The 20,658-nt window shown below is 46.3% G+C and overlaps 1 protein-coding gene across 7 annotated transcripts in view; it reads right to left on the bottom strand.

Moving 5' to 3' along the window:
* Positions 1-20,658, bottom strand: part of SHQ1 (SHQ1, H/ACA ribonucleoprotein assembly factor) — a 125,908-nt gene that overhangs the window by 15,122 nt on the left and 90,128 nt on the right. Inside the window, exon 11 of one of the 7 annotated variants that reach the window (XM_089305423.1) lies at positions 15,100-15,374. The exons of the other annotated variants lie outside the window; for them this stretch is intronic. Within the exon in view, the coding sequence (XP_089161549.1) occupies positions 15,149-15,374 (226 nt within the window). The 3' untranslated portion in view covers positions 15,100-15,148. Of the gene's footprint in view, positions 1-15,099; positions 15,375-20,658 lie in introns of those variants that run through there. 7 annotated transcript variants of the gene reach the window in all.

The following is a 20,658-nucleotide window of genomic DNA, read 5'->3' as shown; positions in this document are numbered from 1 at the left end:
GAGTGTGCCGTCGGATTATGTCATTTAATTTTACTTTCACCAGTCAGAAACTATACCCATGAGTACCTCTAGCTAATTCTCTTCTAAACCCTCAATTTCCAGAAATAAAATTCTCATACATGTTTACTATGCCTTGTGTTAAACCCCTGGACATAGCTGAGCTTCAAAATTCCAGTGTGGGGGCATAGTTTTAGAAAGGTGGTCATTCAGGATGTAGGCCATAAAAATATGTGATTTGTCATCAAATACCAGCACATTTCAAAATGCTTACAGAAAACTGAAAATTAAAATATGAGCTTATTTTAATATAAAACATTTTTGAAATCTGTGCACAAAGGGGGTCTTCATAAAGTTCATGGAAAATGCATTTTAGGAGGAACTATGGATTTTTTTCAACAAAACATTTTAAAATTTCACTTCCCCATGAACGTTTTGAAGTATCCTCATATACAAATATTTCTGAGGCAAAATATATGGGAAGGGGGCCAGCATTGTGGCATTGTAGGTAAAGCCACCATCTGCGCAGCCAGCATCTCATATGGCCACTGGTTTGAGACCTGGCTGTCCCACTTCTGATCCAGCTCCCTGCTAATGTACCTGAGAAAGCAGTGGAGGATGGGCCAAGTGGTTGGGCCCCTGCATCCAACGTGGGAGACCCAGAAGAAGCTCCTGGCTCCTGGCTTTGGCCTGGCCCAGCTCTGGCCATTGTGGCCATCTGGGGACTGAATCAGCAGATGGAAGATCTCTCTATTTTCCTCTCTCTACATAACTTTTTTTTTTTTTTAAAGATCTATTCATATATTTGAAAAGCAGAGTTACAGAGAAGCAGAGGCAGAGAGAGGTCTTCCATTCTCTGGTTCACTCCCCAGACAGCCACAATAGCCAATCCAAAGCCAAGAACCAGGAGCTCCAGGAGGCGGAGCAGCCAGGACTCAAACCAGAGCCCATATGGGATGCCAGCACTGCAGGTGGTGGCTTTAAACGCTACACCATAGCGCCGGCTCCTGTATAACTCTTGGTTTTCGAATAAGTAAGTCTTATAACATATACACACATACACATATATACAGCACAGCAGTTAGGTCACTGCTTGGGACACCTGCATCCTGAATCAGACGGCCTCATTTGAGTCCCAGCTCCCCTGCTTCCAATCCAGCTTTCTGCTTATGTGCACCCTGGGAGATGGCATATGATGGTTTAGGTACTTGAGTCCTCAGTGCCCATGTGGGAAACCTGGATGGAGTTGTGGGCTCCTGGTTTGGCCTGGCCCTGCCCTGGCTGTTGTGGGCATTTAGGGAGTGAACCAGTAGACGGAAGATCTCTCTTTGTCATTCTCTCTGCCTTTCAATAAAACGAAAATAAATAAAAATTCTAAGAAAAATCATCAGTCACTTCAAGGTTGAAAATAGTCTCACGTCACCAAATTAATTCATGGCAGTCAGCCAAGTGTCCTGAAAACACAATTGTCACTCAGTATGTATGGGAGACTAGTTCTCAGTCACCCCATGCTCCCACAGATATACAAATCTGCAGATGCTCAAGTCTCTCTCTCTCTCTTGATTTTTGTTAAAGATTTTATTTATTTATTTGAGGTAGAGTTACAGACACAGACAGCAAGAGACAGACAGGTCTTCCATCCACTGGTTCACTCCCCAATGGCTGCAACAGCTGGAGCTGATCTGATCTGAAGCCTAGAAGCCAGAAGCTTCCTCCCAGTCTCCCATGTAGGTGCAGGGGCCCAAGGACTTGGGCCATCTTCTACTGCTTTCCCAGGCCATAGCAGAGAGCTGGATCAGAAGAGGAGCAGCTGGGACTAGAACTGACACCCATATGGATGCTGGCTCTGTAGGCAGAGGCTTATTAGCCCATCATGCCGCAGCATCAGCCTTGTGCTCAAGTCTCTTATATAAAATAGCATATTTGTACATAATCTACATAATCTTCTAATATTCCCCTCCCCTTTTAACCAACCCCCTCTTTTTAATATTTAGTTGAGAGACAGAGAGAGAGAACATGCTCCCATCTGTTGGTTCACTTCTCCAAAATGTCCACAAAGGGAGTCATAAACTCAATTCAGGTCTCCTGTGTGGGTGGCAGGGACCCAATTACTTGCCATTATTGCTGCTTCCCAGGATTTACATTAGCAGGAAGCTGGAGTCAGAAGCCCCCTAGATATGGTAACAGGCATCTTAACTGGTATCTTAATTGCTAGGCTAAACATTCACTTCTTCCCATGTACTTGAAATCATCTCCAGATTACTTAATGCCACTATAGGTCACTTAATACCTAACACAGGGACCCGCGCTGTGGCGCAGCGGGTTAAAGCCCTGGCCTGCAGTGCCGGCATCCCATATGAGCTCTGGTTTGAGTTCTGGCTGCTCCTCTTCTGATTCAACTCTCTGCTATAGCCTGGGAAAGCAGAAGATGGCCCAAGTCCCTGGGCCCCTGCACCCAGGTGGGAGACCCAGAAGAAGCTCCTGGCTTCAGATCGGCACAGCTCTGGCCGCTGTGGCCATCTGAGGAGTGAACCAGAGATGGAGGACCTCTCTCTCTTTCTCTACCTCTCTCTGTAACTCTGTCTTTCAAATAAATAAAATAAATCTTTTAAAAAAATAGCTAATACAACACAAAGGTTATATAAATAGTTGTTACACTGTACTGTTTGCGGAATAACGTCAAGAAAAAAGAATGTTCAGATGTGAATCTGCTGAGCCAGTGCCAGCACAAATAAATGCCACATCCTGCTAAAAAGCCTTGGTGTCCTGCCTGCCTCTCTGTTCACGTATTCCGCTACATTTCCTCTAGAGAAAATCCAAACTGGGAAAGGCTGATTTTCTTTCCCAAAATTTATTTGAAAGGCAAAGTTATAGAGGGAGGGGGAAGGGAGAGAGGTGGAGGAGAGAGAGAAGAGATGGGGAGAGAGTGATCTTCCAGTCACTAGTTCACTCCCCAGATGGTTGCAACAGCCAGGGCTCAGTTAGCTGCTCTCTCAGGCACACTGGCAGGGAGCTGGATTGGAAGTGAAATATCCAGGACTCAAACTGGAGCTCATGTGAGATGCCAGCATCACAGGTACTGGCTTCGATTTTTGTGACACAATGCTGGCCCGAGGATGACTTTCTTAATGCTTGCTGATGCTTTCATGGTCTGATGATAGCTTGGGTCCAAATACTGGAGGTTTGATCCTTCAAATCTTATGTTAAATGATGAAGGGTACAGGCGATCAAGTGATGATGTATAAGTGGAGGACCTGGTGGGAGGTCTTTACATCACTGGGAGCCTGCAGACTGTTGGTTATGTACAGTGGGTCTGGCCCAGCCTCTCTCTCTGCTTCCTACCTCACCCTGTGATCCTTCCACCACATGCCTTGACAGCCTCATAATTGCCAGATTAACTGGGCTGCTGGATCTCAGACTGTGAACCTCCACAACCATAGGCAGAAATAAAATTTCCTAAGTAGCTCCCCCAGCTATTTTAGCTATAGCAACGAAAAGCTAATTCATTTTTTAAAAAATATTGAAACTTAAAGGACAGCTTTTAACCTATCCAAGGAGAATTTTAATAAGACAACTGGTTTCAAAGACTAATATTCAGTTTTTGTACTTCATGAAGCCTTGCTCCTTAAAAGTGACCAGCAGTAGCACTGTCACCCTGGAACTTGTTAGAAATGCAGCTTTTGAGCCAGAATCATTTTAACATGACTCCCGGGCAATTCACATGCACAAGGGTGTTTGAGAAGTGTGACTATGCTTATGTGATTATTCCCACTGTATACTTTTAGGACTCTCACTATTGTGGACTCTCAGATGAGATCGCACACCCAGTAGGGATGGAGTGGTGAGAAGGCCTCTCCTCATTCCTGGACAAAGCTTTGCTGTGACTTCATACATTTTGTTCGAGCACTCGACCCTGTCACGTCCCTCTGTCACCCAGGGCCCAAATATGAACCTCTAGCCAGTGTTCACTCGACACCCTTGGCTCTACCTACGAAGATGCTGGAGCCCCGCCCTGGCTGTTCCTTAGCTCGGGAGTTCTTTCCTTGGCCTCTCCTCTAGGCCTGATCCCGAGGCCCAGTCTTAGAAATGTTTTCTCCTTGACCCCGACTTTGCAAAGCTGGGGTTTCTGCCCATTAGCTGCCTTCTTGTGCTAGATGTTAACTTTCCAGAGTGACTGCTCCCAAGGCCAGGGTCCAAAGGTCTGTCCCTGACCCCACTCCTGTTCATTTATCTGCTGCTTCCCTGCCTGTCTAGACTTCCACCCACCACTACCTCATCTCCCTCTATACCATAGTTCCCCACCCCATCCCCCAACCAGTAGCCTCTACTTCTAGATCTCACAGGAATAGTGCAGAAGGTCTGCATTTCTCACTCTCCATCAGTGACCTTTTACTGAAAGTACTATCTATGTGCCCAGGCACTGAGCAAAACGGACAGGAATCGTGTGCTCACGAAGCAGATATTCTGTAGGAAAAGACAGATAATACCAAGAACTTAAGTAAAATACAGAGCATGCTAGGTTGTGTAGGTGCCATGGAAGAACTCAGAGCTGGGGGACACTCAGGGCAAAAAGTCTTCAAATTTTCCTGAGTGCTTAGGGAAGGCCTCTCTGGAAGGTGACACTGGGGACCACATAGTCTTGGAACAGCCTACACTGCAGCCTCCTGCTTGCTTTTAGCTATTCCATTTCCTCCTGGCTTGTACCTCAAGTCTATTTTTCTTTTTTTAAATATTTATTTATTTATTTGAAAGGCAAAGTTACAGACAGGGACACACATACACACAGGTATTTTCCACCTGCAGGTTCACTTTCCAAATGGCTACAATATAGCGAAGGCTGGGCCAGCCTGGAACTTCATAAGGGTCTCCTATGTGGGAAATGGAGCTTAAGGACTTGGGCCATCTTCCGTTGCTTTTCCCAGAGAGCATTCACAGGGATCGGTGCCCATATGGGATGCTGGCACTGCTGGCCCCCGCACCTCAGGTCTATTAACCTCAGTGTACAACATCCACATACAGGGGCCGGCGCTGTGGTGCAGTGGGTTAACGCCTTAGCCTGAAGCACTGGCATCCCATATGGGTTCCGGTTCAAGACTCAGCTTCTCCTCTTCCGATCCAGCTCTCCGCTGTGGCTTGGGAAAGCAGTAGCAGATGGCCCAAGTCCTTGGGCCCCTGCACCCACGTGGGAGACCAGAAGAAGCTCCTGGTTCCTGGCTTCGGACTGGTGCAGTTCCAGCCATTGCGGCCAATTGGGGAGTGAACCATTGGATGGAAGATCTCTCTCTCTCACTCTCTCTCTCTCTCTCTCTGCCTCTCCTCTCTGTAACTCTTTCAAATAAATAAATAAATCTTTTTTTAAAAAATCCACATACATACCCTGCCCCCATTCCCAAAAGCTATTTGGATGTCAATTCCCATGTGACTACTACTAGTCTGCAGATCATGCATCCATACCTAGGCTACCACTTCTTGTGCTTTCTATCCACCTCTGGGGACCAAGTGGAGACTCCAAGCTCCAGCCACACAAGTTCAGGCTATCTCACCAATGCCTGAGCCTGACACTAGCCTACTCTATACCGGGTATGGAGAAAATGACAATGAGTCGTCTCCTTTCTGAAAAGGAAGAGCAAGAGATTTAGTAAAAGAGGAGAAAAACCTTGTCCACATCAGAATTTTCTATTATAAATATAAACTAGCTAAGACTACTTGAGGGCTCAGAGATGACTTCCACAAGCAGCTTGTCTCTCCTAAGAAGTTGATGGTGGCTGGCGCCGCGGCTCAATAGGCTAATCCTCTGCCTGCGGCACTGACACACGGGGTTCTAGTCCCGGTTGGGGCACCGGATTCTGTCCCGGTTGCCCCTCTTCCAGGCCAGCTCTCTGCTGTGGCCAGGCAGTGCAGTGGAGGATGGCCCAAGTGCTTGGGCCCTGCACCGCATGGGAGACCAGGAGAAGTACCTGTCTCCTGCCTTCGGATCAGTGCGGCGCACCGGCTGCAGCGCGCCAGGAAGACCTTTCTCTCTGTTTCTCTCTCTCACTGTCCACTCTGCCTATCAAAAAAAAAAAAAAAAAAAAAAAAAGAAGCTGATGGTAAAAGACACCACACGAAGGACAATGAGTAGTAGAGATTCCCCTGCTACAGTGTGCTGGGGGCACTGCAGGCACACCTTTAAGGATGCAGTGAGCCTCTTTGGTGAAGTCAACACAACCCCAGACCAGAAGTCGGACAGGGCTATCCTGCAGATCTTAACATGATGAACCAGTACGGTAGCCACTGCCCACACAGCTAATGAGCATTTGCAATGTTGTCAGCACCACTGAGAAAGTAAAATTTGTACACCTATTTCATCTGAATTTAAAGGAAAATAGCAACAGGTGACTATAAACATCAACTAGGACCACGCAGATTTAATCCAGAGAGCTTTTTTTTTTTTTTTAAATAAACATGAGTCCTTAGAGAACTTGAGTGCCATAGATAAGACCACAAACCCCAAGCGTTCATCTTCCCCACTGGCACCAGACCCGAGGGTTTCACACTGCTTTCAAGAGCCCATCTGCTCCTTTCACCAGCCACACAAGCAGGCCTGACTGTCCAGAGAGCTGCCGTGCACATCCACAACCCTGTGTCGGCTCACACTCAAGGCGGCGGCATCAACTGCATGAAACTGAACAAGCTGCTGGCAGCAGGACCACTGGCCAATCTGTCCCGCATTGTGGGACCCAGTCCTTGAAAAAACACACAAATGAAGTCTCCTAGGGACAGACAGCTCGGTCAGGTCAGGCACTATAGTTCATTCATCCCATATTTTATTACAGTGATCAGGACCCTCAAAATTAGGATGCCACTAGTTTGCTGGACAGCTCTTTAAGTCCCATGTTCACCCTGTGCTCAAGACTCAGAGGCAAGCACACTTCTATAATTAGACCTGAAGCGTTGCCAGCATGTCCCAATCAGGCCCAAATTACTATCTGCAAAAATTACTGACTGCTAAAAGTGGCTCAGAGGTATTATTTTACTAAATATAGGAATACACAGCACAACTGAAACCTCCTCAGTCAGTTGTTAGAACCAAACCTGTTGGCCGCCTAGCATTTCGTGTTCCTACAAGAACTGGACGCCACAGCCTAATTACGGTTTGACTCAACGATGTTATCAAAACGCTTCCTGCACGGGGCGAGACATGTAAGCGCTTTTCTCCTTTCATGCCTTGTCAGGGAGTCTGGGAGGGTTTTTTTCCTTGGAGCCACCTCCCTCCACAGAGACACATGCAGCCCCACAAGGAGCAGTTTAACAAAAAAGCAGGGATGCTGTTGGCAGGGAGCGCGGAGCCTGGCTTTGATCACAGCTGCAGATCCCACCTGCTTAAAAAGGCGGCAGCAACAGACACAGCTCTTCATTCCCTCGCTCAAAAACACAAGAGCTCAGCAGAGAGAAGCTGCCGGGGAAAACATTACACAAGTCGCTGACCCTGCTGCAGGCGGAGAGGAGCTGCCTCTGCTCGGCTTTGATTTTCCAAAGCCTGCGCCGGAGGGAGGGCCAGTTCACTTTCTTCTTACCTAGTGCTCCTGACGGCAAGGTGCATGCAGCCGGAGCCTGAAGGAATACCAAGCACACAAGAAAGGGAAATAAATAAATAAGCAAACAAGAACACAGGCCAGGCCGCGCAGGAGCGGCACTGTCGGCAGGCAGGTTGGAAGATCAGATCCCCAAAGCAACCGGGCTGGACGGGTTTTTGCTAAAACACACAGAGCCCGGAGCTCTGGCTGTGATCGCTGTCGTGCTGTTGTCCTGCTGAGTACAGCAAATAAGCATGTGCCCCAAGCCTTATGCATTTTCTGTTCTGTTGAGTGCATGTCCGAAAAAGAAACAGCAGGCTGGCTATCTCCGTGGCCGTGCGGGGAGCTGGGAACACAATCTACACAAAACAGACAGGTTGTTCCCCGCTTTAGAAGCAGCCTGGTCGCGGCTTACTGGTCACCCATGGCGAGCCTTCCACACAGGGATCAAAATGGGCCACTGGTTCACTCTGTCTTCCCCCAAGCAGTCTCGAGATCTGCTGCAGCTTCCAGAAGTGATTCTTCTACAATGCCACCCCTGCTGCCATCCAAGTGTCACACTGACTGAGTGCTCAGTGTTTGCTGGGCATTTTCTGGGCCCCCGCGACACTGCAGTACCCCAGCAAAGTGCGGCTCCTGCTTGCATGGGGCTTGTGGTTTGGCAGGAAGCGCGTCCTGGGTCCTCTGATCCAGCATCACAGCCTTACCCATTAGCCCAAGGCCACAGACTGCTACTCTCAGAAGCCAGACAGATGGAGTCTAGAGGGCAGGTGGGGTCTATGACAGAATGGAGAGCCCTCATCCTGCAGAAAGGAGACAGCTGGCCCCAGCTCCAGCCAATTGCTGCCATGTGGGGATGTGGGCCCAGCAACTGCCAGCACTTCCGTTATTTCAAGAGCAGCTGTAAATCCAGACTTCTACATAAGATCTTCCAATTTTTTAAGTGTTGACAACCAATTTAAAGTTTTTAAAAACTCACTGAGAGCCAAATATGACCCAAGGGCCATTAGCCTCCAACTTTTACATTGCACAGGCTACGTTCCATCATCTCCCCAATTCCCTAACGTGCTCTATATCCCTGGCACACACCTGCCCTGGCAGTGGGACCGGTGACTGGCCTCAAGGCGGCCCTGTCCACTACATTTCCCGCGTTCTGTCCGTGCAGAGCCCGCCATCTTCAAGCCCCTACTCCATGAGGCCTTGCAGAGCAGCTGTGGGTTCCCCTTCTCTGAATCATCACTGGCACGGGGCAGGGCTCCCTTGGCCACCCTCTAACTCTGGCCTCTGGTGATGCCGTCTCGTCTTTCCAACCAGACAGGATGCTCAGGAACAGAGACCACATCACATACTTCCCCAGCAGAATGTGCACATGCATCAGCGGGTAACAGCTCTGGAAGACAACAGAGGACTGACTGAGCATAGCAAAGGTGGGCTCAGGCTTTGAAGTTTACTGAACTCAAGCCTCAGTTTCCACATCTGCAACCCTGGGCTATAATAAATTGGGGACAGGACCCAACTTCATATGAAGCCTGTGAGAGTTCAAGGGGGGGGGAGGGGAGAGAGAAGGTATGTCAGTCAGTTGGCATGATGTCTGGCACGGTTAAGTGCTGGGTATTATTACTATGAACTGACTCCCTGACTCAGCCAAGGCTACTGTTCAACAAGCACTGCATCACTGGAGCGCTGTCCGTAGCTCACATTCGTTGAACACTTACTCTGTGCTATCATGTTGGAAACACACTGCTCATGTTAGTGCACCTCATTTTCCTAATGTCCCCCCATCTTATGGACAGCCGAAGCAAAGAGTATGAATGGCTTGTCCAAGGGTCTTACACACAGAGCAGAGATCTGAAGCTGCCAAGTGGCTCCAGAGCGCATGCTCTTAACCATATCTATGGCCTCACTATGTCTCTAATGGCAGGGGACAAGTTTCTGACTTCAGCCCTCCCAAATCAAACACAGGATTTGGTTTTGTGGACCACAGCTTAAGATGACAGAACGATCACGGTGTGCCTTGGGCCAGATTATACATCAAAAGTTCCAGGAAAAAGCAGTTTGCCTCTATTGGCTTGACCAAGGGTTGTCAGTTCGTCCAATAAACTAAGAATGATTAGGAAAAGAGAATAACATGCAGAAAATACCCAAAGATTATAGCTACCAATATGGAGGGTAAAAAAACTTGATACAGGTTAATGCTAACGGCTAAGATGTTTTTGCTGATCTCAGAAAAACTAACCGTAGAAAAACTAACAATGTGTCTGGTCTTCAATATTCTCACAGAAGACAGGAAGTAGGATCAACAGTGTCTTGCTTAATGTTCCAAAAGGCAAAGAAGGAAAGTGAGGAGACCGTGAACTCGTGAATTCTGAACTGTAGACAGGTAAGAGATGAACAGGAGCTTCTGTGGGTTCACACACCGCCCTGTGGTGTAGCCTGAGCCCGGGAGCCAGGTGCAAAGACTGTCTCTGGGTTATTTATTTATTTTGACAGGCAGAGTTAGACAGACAGAGAGAGAGAAAGGTCTTCCTTTTTCTGTTGGTTCACCCCACAAATGGCTGCTATGGCTGGCACGCTGCGCCAATCCGAACCCAGAAGCCAGGTGCTTCCTCCTGGTCTGCCATGCGGGTGCAGGGCCCAAGCACTTGGGCCATCCTCCACTGCCTTCTCAGGCCACAGCAGAGAGCTAGACTGGAAGAGGAGCAACCGGGACAGAATCTGGTGCCCCAACCGAGACTAGAACACGGGGTGCCGGCGCTGCAGGCGGAGGATTAGCCTAGTGAGCCGCGGCGCCGGCCTATCTCTGGGTTTTAACAAAGCATAGATAAACACACAAAACATGGTATGGGATGCAAGATTATAAAGTAGATTGTACTCACATTTGACCTTATAGGTTAAGACAGAATTCAACCTGAGGGCAGTCATCTAGAGGAAAATGCCAAGTTCTGACCAGAGCCTTCCTCATTCAACACCCTATTCCATGTCTTGGGTAAAAACAGACTGGTCATTCTAATTCCCAAGGCCAGAAGCCATATCTAACTCTTGTTCAGTTTCCCAGTGCCTGGCCTTGAGCTTGGCATACACTAAGTACTCCAAAAATGACTATAAATGGATTTCAGCAGTGATGTTTACAAACAGTGTCACTAAAGTGAAAAGATCAGGAAATAACCCAGATGACAGATTCCAGTTCTGGAAACACTGTGACAGGCGGATGGGACAGACTGAATCCCATAAGGAAAATTCAGCCAGTACAGAAGAGGGGTACAGTTAAAGAAGGATTTCTGAGACAAAGATTTTAACAGCTTCAACTACTCATAAACCAAGAATCAGTAGCATGTTAAGGCTTCCCAAGCTAAGGAGATGAGCTCCTGGTCTACGACGACAAAGGAATGAAACAGAAAACAAAAGCAATAGCTGCTCTCCAGCCTGGCCAAAGCTGGGGCGTTACAGTTAACCTGGAGGATAGTTTAACCAGGGCATGCCCAAAATAAATGAGCAGGGGACACTGACAAGGTCCTAAATGACATCGGGATGGGCAAAGGGTTGGGATTTGGGACCTATAAGAATAATTTAATGGCTGAAGAGGTTGATCTAGATGACTCAGAAGGGGGACAATAGTAACCCTCTAGGCAGCTGAGAAGGGCATTTAGAGGGGACTGATTTGATCTATAAGGATCTAGAATTTAAAAAGAAAAAAGTGAAGAATACAGATTTCTGTTTGATGTTTAGTTACAGAGAGGCAGAGGCAGAGAGAGAGAAAGGTCTTCTATCCACTGGTTCATTCACCAAATGGCCACAATGGCCGGAGCTGCACCGATCCGAAGCCAGAAGCCAGGAGCCAGGAGCTTCTTCTGAGTTTCCCACATGGGTGCAGGGGCTCAAGCACTTGGGCCATCTTCCACTGCTTTCCCAGGCCATAGCAGAGTTGGATTGGAAGTGGAGCAGCTGGGACTGGAACAGGCACCCATATGGGATGCCAGAACTGCAGGCAGTGGCTTTACCCACTACGCCACAGTGCCAGCCCCTCAATTTAAAGAACTTTTTAAAAATTATTCACTTATTTCACAGGCAGAGAGGGGGGACAGAGAGCAAGAGCAAAAGGCATCCCCTCACACTTCCCCATTCCCATCCACTGCTTTACTCCTCAAATGTCCACCAACAGCTGAGGCTGGGCCAGGCCAAAGCCAGGAGCCAGGGTCGCAGCTCTTTGTGCCATCATGCTGCCTCCCAGGGTCGGCAATAACAGGAAGCTGGAGTCAGGAGCCAGAGGTGGGTATTGAACCCAGGTGTTCTGATATGAGACATACATGTCTTAACTGGTGTCCTAACTGTTAGACCAAACCCCTGCCGCAAGAAAAACTTTTATGCAATCTGAGCTGCTCAGAGAAGAGCTGTCTGAGTCCCCTAGTAATGCAGCAGTTCTTGCTAAGGCTAAGCAATCCACACAGTGACAACAGTGCAGATGGAACTCATCAACAAAATAAAGGCTTATAAAGCAGAAGATCTTGCCAGAAAATCCAGTTCTATGACCAGCTGCATTACAAATGACCATCACCAGCAAAAGCTGATGTCAGTGTTACCTTCAAGTCCTACAGTAGAGAGAGCACTTTCTTGGGGCCAGTTAGAGAAAGCTAAAAGCAAAAGTATTATTTCTGGTAAAGGAGAAACAATGTGCAAAGGTAATGGAAAACTGAAGTTCATGGCAAACTTGGGAAGTGATGAGTGTACCTACTGGGCAGGAGACAGCAGATGCCTGATCAGCAGGAGGGAGAGGTAGAGAAGATGGCAAGGGGCGAGGAGGGTGCAGAGGGTCTTGGACCCAGCTCAGGCACTTAGGTTTTACGCTGTGTTTAAAGAGCAATCTTTGGGAACTTCTGAACAAGACAATCCTGATCAAAGGCAGTTCAGAGTGGCCAGACTGGCATCACTGCAGGAACACAGAAGATGGGGAGTAAGGCTGTGCTGGCAAAGAAACCAGAGGACTCTCACAGGAAATGAAGAAATACAGGCCTGTATTAAAGGAGAGGTAGGGAGATCAAAAGCAGGGATTTATATGAAAGAAACTGTATAGGAGAATTAAAAGGACTTGCTGATTGATTCAATGTGGAGTGGGGCATCAAAGAAGAAGCACATGACTCAGAGAACCCAAGTCCGATAACCTGCATAATGACAAGACCAGAAAACCAAAAGCAGCTAAAGTCGTAACTGGTTCGTTCACAAACGACTGACTTATCACAGCTTTACATCAGATGTCCAAAGTATTTTTTTTCACATATACAGAATAATAAGATTTTGTAATTATATCTGAACTTACTGGAAACCATCATCAAAAGTTAACTGAACCAATGTTCCCAAAAGTCAATCCCCAAGAACAGAAAGAAGATATTCCAGCTAAAGAGGAGGCCGATCAGAAGGCGGCAGGAATAACCATGTTAAACAGACAGAAGAGGCTACAAGGTAGGGCGGGTGTTTGGTAGCAGGTAAGACACCGGGGATGTCCACGTTCCACATTGGGGTGCCTGAGTTTGCATTCCAGTCCTATTTCCAATCCAGCTTCCTGGAATGAGCAGCAGGTGATGGCTCCCACCCACGTGGGAGACCCAGTATGAAAGCTTGGCTCTCAGTTTCGGCCTGGCCCAGCCCTGGCTGTGGCAGGCATTTGGGCAGTGAACCCACTACCTGTTGGAGTCTGTCTCCATCTCTGTCTCTCTGCCTTTCAAAATATAAATAAATACTTCATAAAACAGACTGTAAAGTAAAAAGCATTATTTGTGATAAAGAAGATAACTACATTTTAGTTCACCAGAGAGATATGACAATTATAAACAATTAACACCAAATAACATGGCTCAAATAGAAAGTCAAAACTGACAGGTCTACAGGAAGACACTGCCAACACTGCCAACACAGTGGGAAATATTCACACATCTCTTTCAGTCTAAAGATGGACAGGCGAAACAGACAATCGGTAAGGACATAAAAGACTTAAATAGCCCAAGGGACAGAGAACTAAACTGGAAAACTAAACATAACTTTCAAGAATAAAATGGAAAATTTATGAAAAGTGACTAAAAAGGAATTGACTAAAAACTGACATAAAAATCAATCTACAAATTTCAAAAGAATGGCATAATTTTCTGACAGAAAATAAATAATAACAAAATAAAACCAATAACAAAAATGTTATAAAAACCCAAACATTTGGAAAGGAAGAACACTTCTTCTTCTTTTTTTTTTTTTTTTTTGACAGGCAGAGTGGATAGTGAGAGAGAGAGAGACAGAGAGAAAGGTCTTCCTTTGCCGTTGGTTCACCCTCCAATGGCCGCCGCAGCCGGCGCGCTGTGGCCAGCGCACGGCGCTGATCCGATGGCAGGAGCCAGGTGCTTCTCCTGGTCTCCCATTGGGTGCAGGGCCCAAGCACTTGGGCCATCCTCCACTGCACTCCCAGGCCACAGCAAAGAGCTGGCCTGGAAGAGGGGCAACCGGGACAGAATTGGGCGCCCCGACCGGGACTAGAACCCAGTGTGCTGGCGCCGCAAGGTGGAGGATTAGCCTAGCGAGCCGCGGTGCCGGCCGGAAGAACACTTCTAAACATTTCATGAATAAAATCAGAAAATATCTTGGATGAAATAGTAATGAAAATTCAGTACATTTCAAAACCTGTGAGAGGCTTCATATAAAGTTAGTACTTGGAGGAAAATGTGTAATCGTAAATGAAGACAGGCTCAATGTTAATGAGTTAATAAGCATCTACAAAAGAAGTCAGGAGAGGAGTGGGTGTAACAAACCTCTAAAATGTAGATGGAATACAACAGGACAGACAAAAGCAAAAACAAATGAACTACAAGAGGACAGATCACGAGAGCAAGATACCAGGCCTCTGATAAACTAATCAAATATACCCTCCTGCAAAGTTAATTTAAAAACAAACAGAACAAAAAGAGAGCGTAAATATCAGAGATGTAACATAAGACAATAACAGAAGCTATGGAGAAGACAATTGGTAAGAGCAAATAAAAACAATTTTATGAGAGAAAGTTTGAGAATTCAGGTGAAATGGACAAATTTTTTGAAAAATTTTAAACTAACTCAAACAGAAATCAAGAATCAGAATAGGGGCTGGTGCTGTGGCACAGAGGGTAAAGCCACCGCCTGCAGTGCCGGCATCCCTATGGGCACTGGTTCAAGTCCCGGCTGCTCCACTTCCAATCTGGCTCTCTGCTAATGCTCCTGGGAAAGCAGCAGAAGATGGCCTAAGTCCTTGGGCCCCTCCCATGTGAGAGACCTGGATGAAGCTCCTGGCTCCTAGCTGCAAATCAGCACAGCTCTGGCCATTGAGGCCAGCTGGGGAGTGAATCATCTGATGGAAGACCGACCTCCCTCCCTCCCTCCCTTCCTCCCTCCCTCTCTCTCTCTGTAACTCTGCCATTCAAATAAATAAATACTCTTAAAAAATGTTCAGCAAACTAAAAACAGGAAGCATTTTAATAAAGACTATCTACAAAAACTTTCAGCAAGCATCATAGTTAATGATGAATTGTTGAGAGCATTTTCTTTTATTTTTTATTTTATATTTATTTTATTTATTTGAAAGACAGTTACAGAGAGAGGTAGAGACAGAGAGAGAGAGGTCTTCCATATACTAGCTCACTCCCCAGATGGCCGCAATGGCTGGAGCTGCGCTGATCCAAAGCCCGGAGCCAGGAGCCAGGAGCCAGGAGCCAGGAGCCAGGAGCCAGGAGCTTCTTCCGGATCTCCCACGTGGGTGCAGGGGCCCAAGGACCTGGGCCATCCTCCACTGCTTTCCCAGGCCACAGCAGAGAACTGGATTGGAAGAGGAGTAGCCAGGACTAGAACTGGCGCCCATATGGGATGCTGGTGCTTCAGTGGCTTTAACCCACTGTGCCACAGCGCCAACCCCAGAGAGCGTTTTCTTAAAGAGAAAGAGCAAGGCAGGGAACTGTATTAACACTGTATCTAAGTCAGCATTATACCAGAGGGCCTAGGCCAGAGCAATACTAGTAAGAAGAAAGAATTTTTTAAAGAAATAATGGATATAAAGCTTAGAAAAGAAAAACCAACCTGTCTTTATTTGTACTACTGGGGCCTATGCAAAAAACTTAAAAGAAACTCAACTTAAGAGTTAATAGTAAAGTTTAGCAAGGTGGCTGGATACAAAATCAATTATTACAATGTGGATTGCAGGGTGAGTGTTTAGCTTAAGGGTTAAGATACTGATTCCTACACCAAAGTATGTGGGTTTGAGTCCCAGCACTGGCTCCTGATTCCAGCTTCCTGGTAATGCAGACCCCAAGAGGCAGCAGTGCTGGCTCAAGTAATTGCGGTCCTGCCACCCACGTGGGAGACTTGGACTGGATTCCTGCTTGAAAGTAAGTTTTTGAAAAAGATTCCATTTACAATGGCAACCACAATATAAAGCAATAAATCTACCAAAATACGTGAAAGCCTTTTATGGAAAAAATTACAAAATTTTGTTGAAAGACATTAAGGAAAACTTAAATAGTCACTCTGCGTTACTGGAAAGAAAGACTCAATGTTTCAGTCTTCCCAAACTGATGAACAGAGTTAAAGCGATTCCAATCAAAATGTTTTTCATGGAACTTGACAACCTGATTCCAAGATATAAAGCTGCAGGAATTAAGAAAGTATGACACTGGCACATGAGAGACAAGCAAATCAGTGGAACTGAGTAGACAACCCAGAAACAGACCCACACACACATATAAACTTGATTTATGACCGTGAGCACTGCAGGATGTATGAGGAAAGGACAGACTATTTAATAAATGAGGCTGGGATAAAGTTATCCATATGGGAAAAAATGAAACTGGATCCCCTATCTCATACAAAAAAATCATTTCCAGGTGGACTGAGAACTTAAATGCTAATCACAAAATAAAAATTTTAGCAATACTAAAAGAGAATATCTTTATGACATTCAAATCATAAAAACTTTCTTAAACAAGAAACAAAAAGCACACCCATAAAAACACTGATAAATTCTACAACATTAAAATTAAAAACTTCTGTTTAGGAAGACACTACAAGGAGATGGAAAGATAAACTACAAACTGGGAGAAAATATTCTAACATATTTAACTAATAAAGGACTAGTACCCAGCATAGTGGAAGAGTCCTGTAAATCACAAAGACAGAGAGCCCCGTCGAAAAACAGGAGATAGAGCAGACAGACATTTCACAGAAGAGGAAACACAGTGGCTCACAGATACACAGGATGGATGCTCAGCTTCATTAGCAATCAGGAAAATGCAAATTAAATGATAAACGAAATTATTTCACACTCCCTCAGATTGCCAAACCTTAAAAAATCTGAACAATGAGGTGGGCATTTACCCCAGCAGTTAAAGATGAAACTGGTGTGCCTGGGTTCCATTCCCAGCTCTGGCTCCCAATTCCAGCTTCCTGCTGAGGCAGATCCTGGGAGGCAGCAGGGATGGCTCAGGCAATTGGGCTCCTGCTACCCACATGGGAGACCTGGATTCAGATCCTGGCTCCCAGCTTAGGACCCGGTTCCTGCAGATATTCAGGAAGTCAACCAGAGGGTGGGAGTTCTCTCTTCCCAAATAAATTAAGTTTTAAAAAATCTGAACAACCTAAGTGTTGGCATGAAAGTGGAACCAGGGAAATTCTCATACACTGCCAATGGGAGTGTAAGTTGAAATAAACTGGTAAAATCATTTTGGAGAATAGTTTGATACTATCCAGTAAAGTCTAACCTACAATAATCCCCTAAATAAATGTCAGCAATTGCATTCTTAGGTCTAGGGCGTACCCAAAAAGTCGCACAGGTCTAACATGAAACATGGACAGTGATGCTCAGAGCAGCATTTTCTTAATAGCCCAACCTGGAAACCATCATCAACACCACAATTTACAGGAAAGGCAAAGTGCAGCATTTTCAGAGTATGCTACAGAACAGAGCAGGAAAACAAAAGAACCACAACTCTACTCATTATCAGGAATAAATCTAAAACTAATTAAGAGAAAGAAATAACAGGACATATATAGCAGGACTCTATTTACTTAAGTTCAAAAGCAGCAGAATAAAAAACTAAACTTGGGAAATATACACGAATGGCAACACCATAAGGAAAAGTAAAGTAATTTAGAATGCCAATTTCAGGGTTGTGGTTACCACAGGGAGAGACAGGATCAGGACTGGGCTCTCAGGAAGCCTCTATTTTCTTTTTTTACAGATTTATTTATTTAATATGAAAGACAGAGTTACAGAGAGAGAGTGGGAGAGACAGAGATCTTCTACATGCTGGTTCACTCCCCAAATGGCTGCAACGGTCGAGGCTGTGCCAGGCTGAAGCCAGGAGCCAGCAGCTTCATCAGGATCTCCCATGTGGGTACAGGGGCCCAGGGACTTGGGCTATCTTCCGTTGCTTTTCCCAGATGCATTAGCAGGTAGCAAGATCTGAAGTGGAGCAGCTGGTACTTAAACTGGCGCCCATATGGGATCTGGAGACACAGGTGTCGATTTAACCTGTTATACTACAGTGCCAGCCCTGGAAGCCTCTCTCTCTTTTTATTTGAAAGGCAGAATTACAGGGAGAGAGGGAGAGGCAAAGGGAGAGGTCTTCCATCTCTTGGTTCACTCCCAAACTGTTCACCTCTATTTCTTACAACTGGTGGTAGGTACACATATATTCCGCTTTTCATTCTTTACATGTACACATGAATGCTACTGTATTTTATATTTCTTAAGAAAACAATTAAACATGTAAACATACAAAAGCGAATCCTCAACAGAAAACTGGGTCCCTTTAGTCCTTTAAATAATAACGTAGGGACCAGTGCGGTGATACAGCAGGTTAAGCTGCTGCTTGCAATGCTGGCAGCCCACATCAGAGGTTTAAGTCCCAGCTGCTCTACTTCAGATCCAGCTCTCTGCTAATATGCCTGGGGAAGGCAACAGATGACGACCCGAGTACCTAGGCCCCCACCACCCATGAAAGAGATCTTGATGGAGTTTCTGGCTCCTGGCTTTGACCTGGCTCAGCTCTGACTGTTTTGGCCATGTGGGGAGTGAACTGGTGGGGCATGTACATTCTCTCTCTCTCTCTCTGTGTACACACATGTGCATGTGTGTCTCCCTCTCTGATGCTCTGCCTTTCAAATAAATAAATCTTTAGAAATAATAATAAAGGAAACAGTAACAAGCATAAAACAAAAACCAACCATAATCTAGAATTATGAACTAAAGCACAGGTCACCCCCAAAGAGGCCAGTACACAGAAAAATTTCTCTAACAAAGGCCAAGACTCTGGGATAGGAGTTCGGCGCAGTTCTTAAGATGTTGCTTAGGATGTCCATATGCCACATCAAAGAGCATGGGCTCAAGTTCCATCTCCACTCTTGATTTCAGCTTCCTGCTAATGCAGACCCTGGCGGGTAGCAGGTGACAGCTCAAGGAATGGGTCACTGCCACCCACCTGGAGACGTTAGTTGAGCTCTCAGTTCCTGGTTTCAGCCTAGCCCAGCCGTTGCTGTCTGTGGGCATTTGGGGAGTAAAGAGGCAGATGGAAGAGTTCTCTCTCTCTGCCATTCAAATAAATAAGATAAAAATGAAAGTCCAACACGAGAATTATTTTTCCAAAGTTCATCATTCAATGGTGAAACCAACAAACCCAGGCATCGTCTTCCATGTTACGCTCTCCCTCGGTCCCCAGATCCACTTTAGTTCCTAAATCCTACTTCCCCATGCAGTGACACTGACCACTCACTAAGACAACACCCATAGCCTTCACACTGGCCTACAAGGCTCCTCAGAGTGCCGTTCCAGGGATCTTCTTCCATCATATGCTTAAGATCCTTCACTGGCTTCCAGGTGCACTTAGAATAGGGTTAAAAAAATCTGAACATCACTGAAAGAGTATCATATAATCTGAGCCCAGCCTAAGTCACCAGCAATGACCCCTCCTCACACATATAAATCCTTTCTCTGTGTTTCTGCTACCATGGCCTTCTTTCAATTTCTTGCAGACACACAAAATTCCCTCCTGTCCCAGGGTCTTTGCACGTGGTGGATCCACCACACCTTCCTGAAGCCTACCACTCCTCTCAAGTTAACTCCAACTCATATTTCAGTTCTCAGAGCAAACATCCCACAGGGATACCTCTCCCTCCTCTCTCCTCCCACCAGGCTAGGGCAGACATCACATGCTCTCACGTCACAGCACAAACCTTTTCTTCTGCATCACTTTACTTTGCAAGTTTAGTTTTACCTTTTGTGTGCGTGATTATTTGATCAATGTCTCTCACTATTAGACCATGAGTTCCAAGAACCAGAGCTGGTTTCTGTTTACCATTGCAGGCCCAGCACCTTGCACACCAGAACTCCTAACTATTTGCTAAATTCACAGATTGGTGAGCAGACACGCAACAGAAAAGCAATCATAATTTTAAGACCCCCATCACCACCACTTAAGATAATAAGACCCCCCGCCATGGCTCATGTCCTGGTCGGGGCGCCAGATTGTGTCCCGGTTGCTCCTCTTCCATTCTAGCTCTCTGCTGTGGCCTGGGAGTGCAGTGGAGGATGGCCCAAGTGCTTGGGCCCTGCACCCACATGGGAGACCAGGAGGAAGCACCTGGCTCCTGGCTTAGGATTGGCGCAGCGCACTGGCCGTAGTGGCCACTTGGGAGTGAACCAACGGAAAAAGGAAGACCTTTCTCTCTCTTTCTCTCACTGTCTAACTCTGCCTGTCAAAAACAAACAAACAAACAAACAAAGGAAAATAAGACCCTAAAGGAAATAAAACAAAGTCAACCTTGGGCTTGACTCTCACTCTCCAGCCTTAAGAGAAAGGCCCGGGGCTACGCCGACAGCAGGTGATCTTTGAAACAGTATAAGGAAAGGAAACATGTTATGCTGTGTGGCCTTTGGGGAAAAGCGAAAACAAAGTGGTTCTAACACTAACCTGGAACACGGGTGTTTCTCTCTGATAAAAAGGTAAGACAGGGGCCGGTGCTGTGGTGCAGTGAGTTAACGCCCTGGCCTGCAGTGCTGGAATCCCATATGGGCACCGGTTCAAGACCCGGCTGCTACACTTCTGATCCA

The sequence above is a fragment of the Oryctolagus cuniculus genome, chromosome 10, assembly GCF_051225735.1.
Source record: "Oryctolagus cuniculus isolate XC-2025 breed Fujian yellow rabbit chromosome 10, ASM5122573v1, whole genome shotgun sequence".
Classification (NCBI taxonomy): domain Eukaryota; kingdom Metazoa; phylum Chordata; class Mammalia; order Lagomorpha; family Leporidae; genus Oryctolagus; species Oryctolagus cuniculus.
Note: the sequence above shows the minus strand (reverse complement) of the source record. Positions and strands in the feature narration are given on the sequence as shown.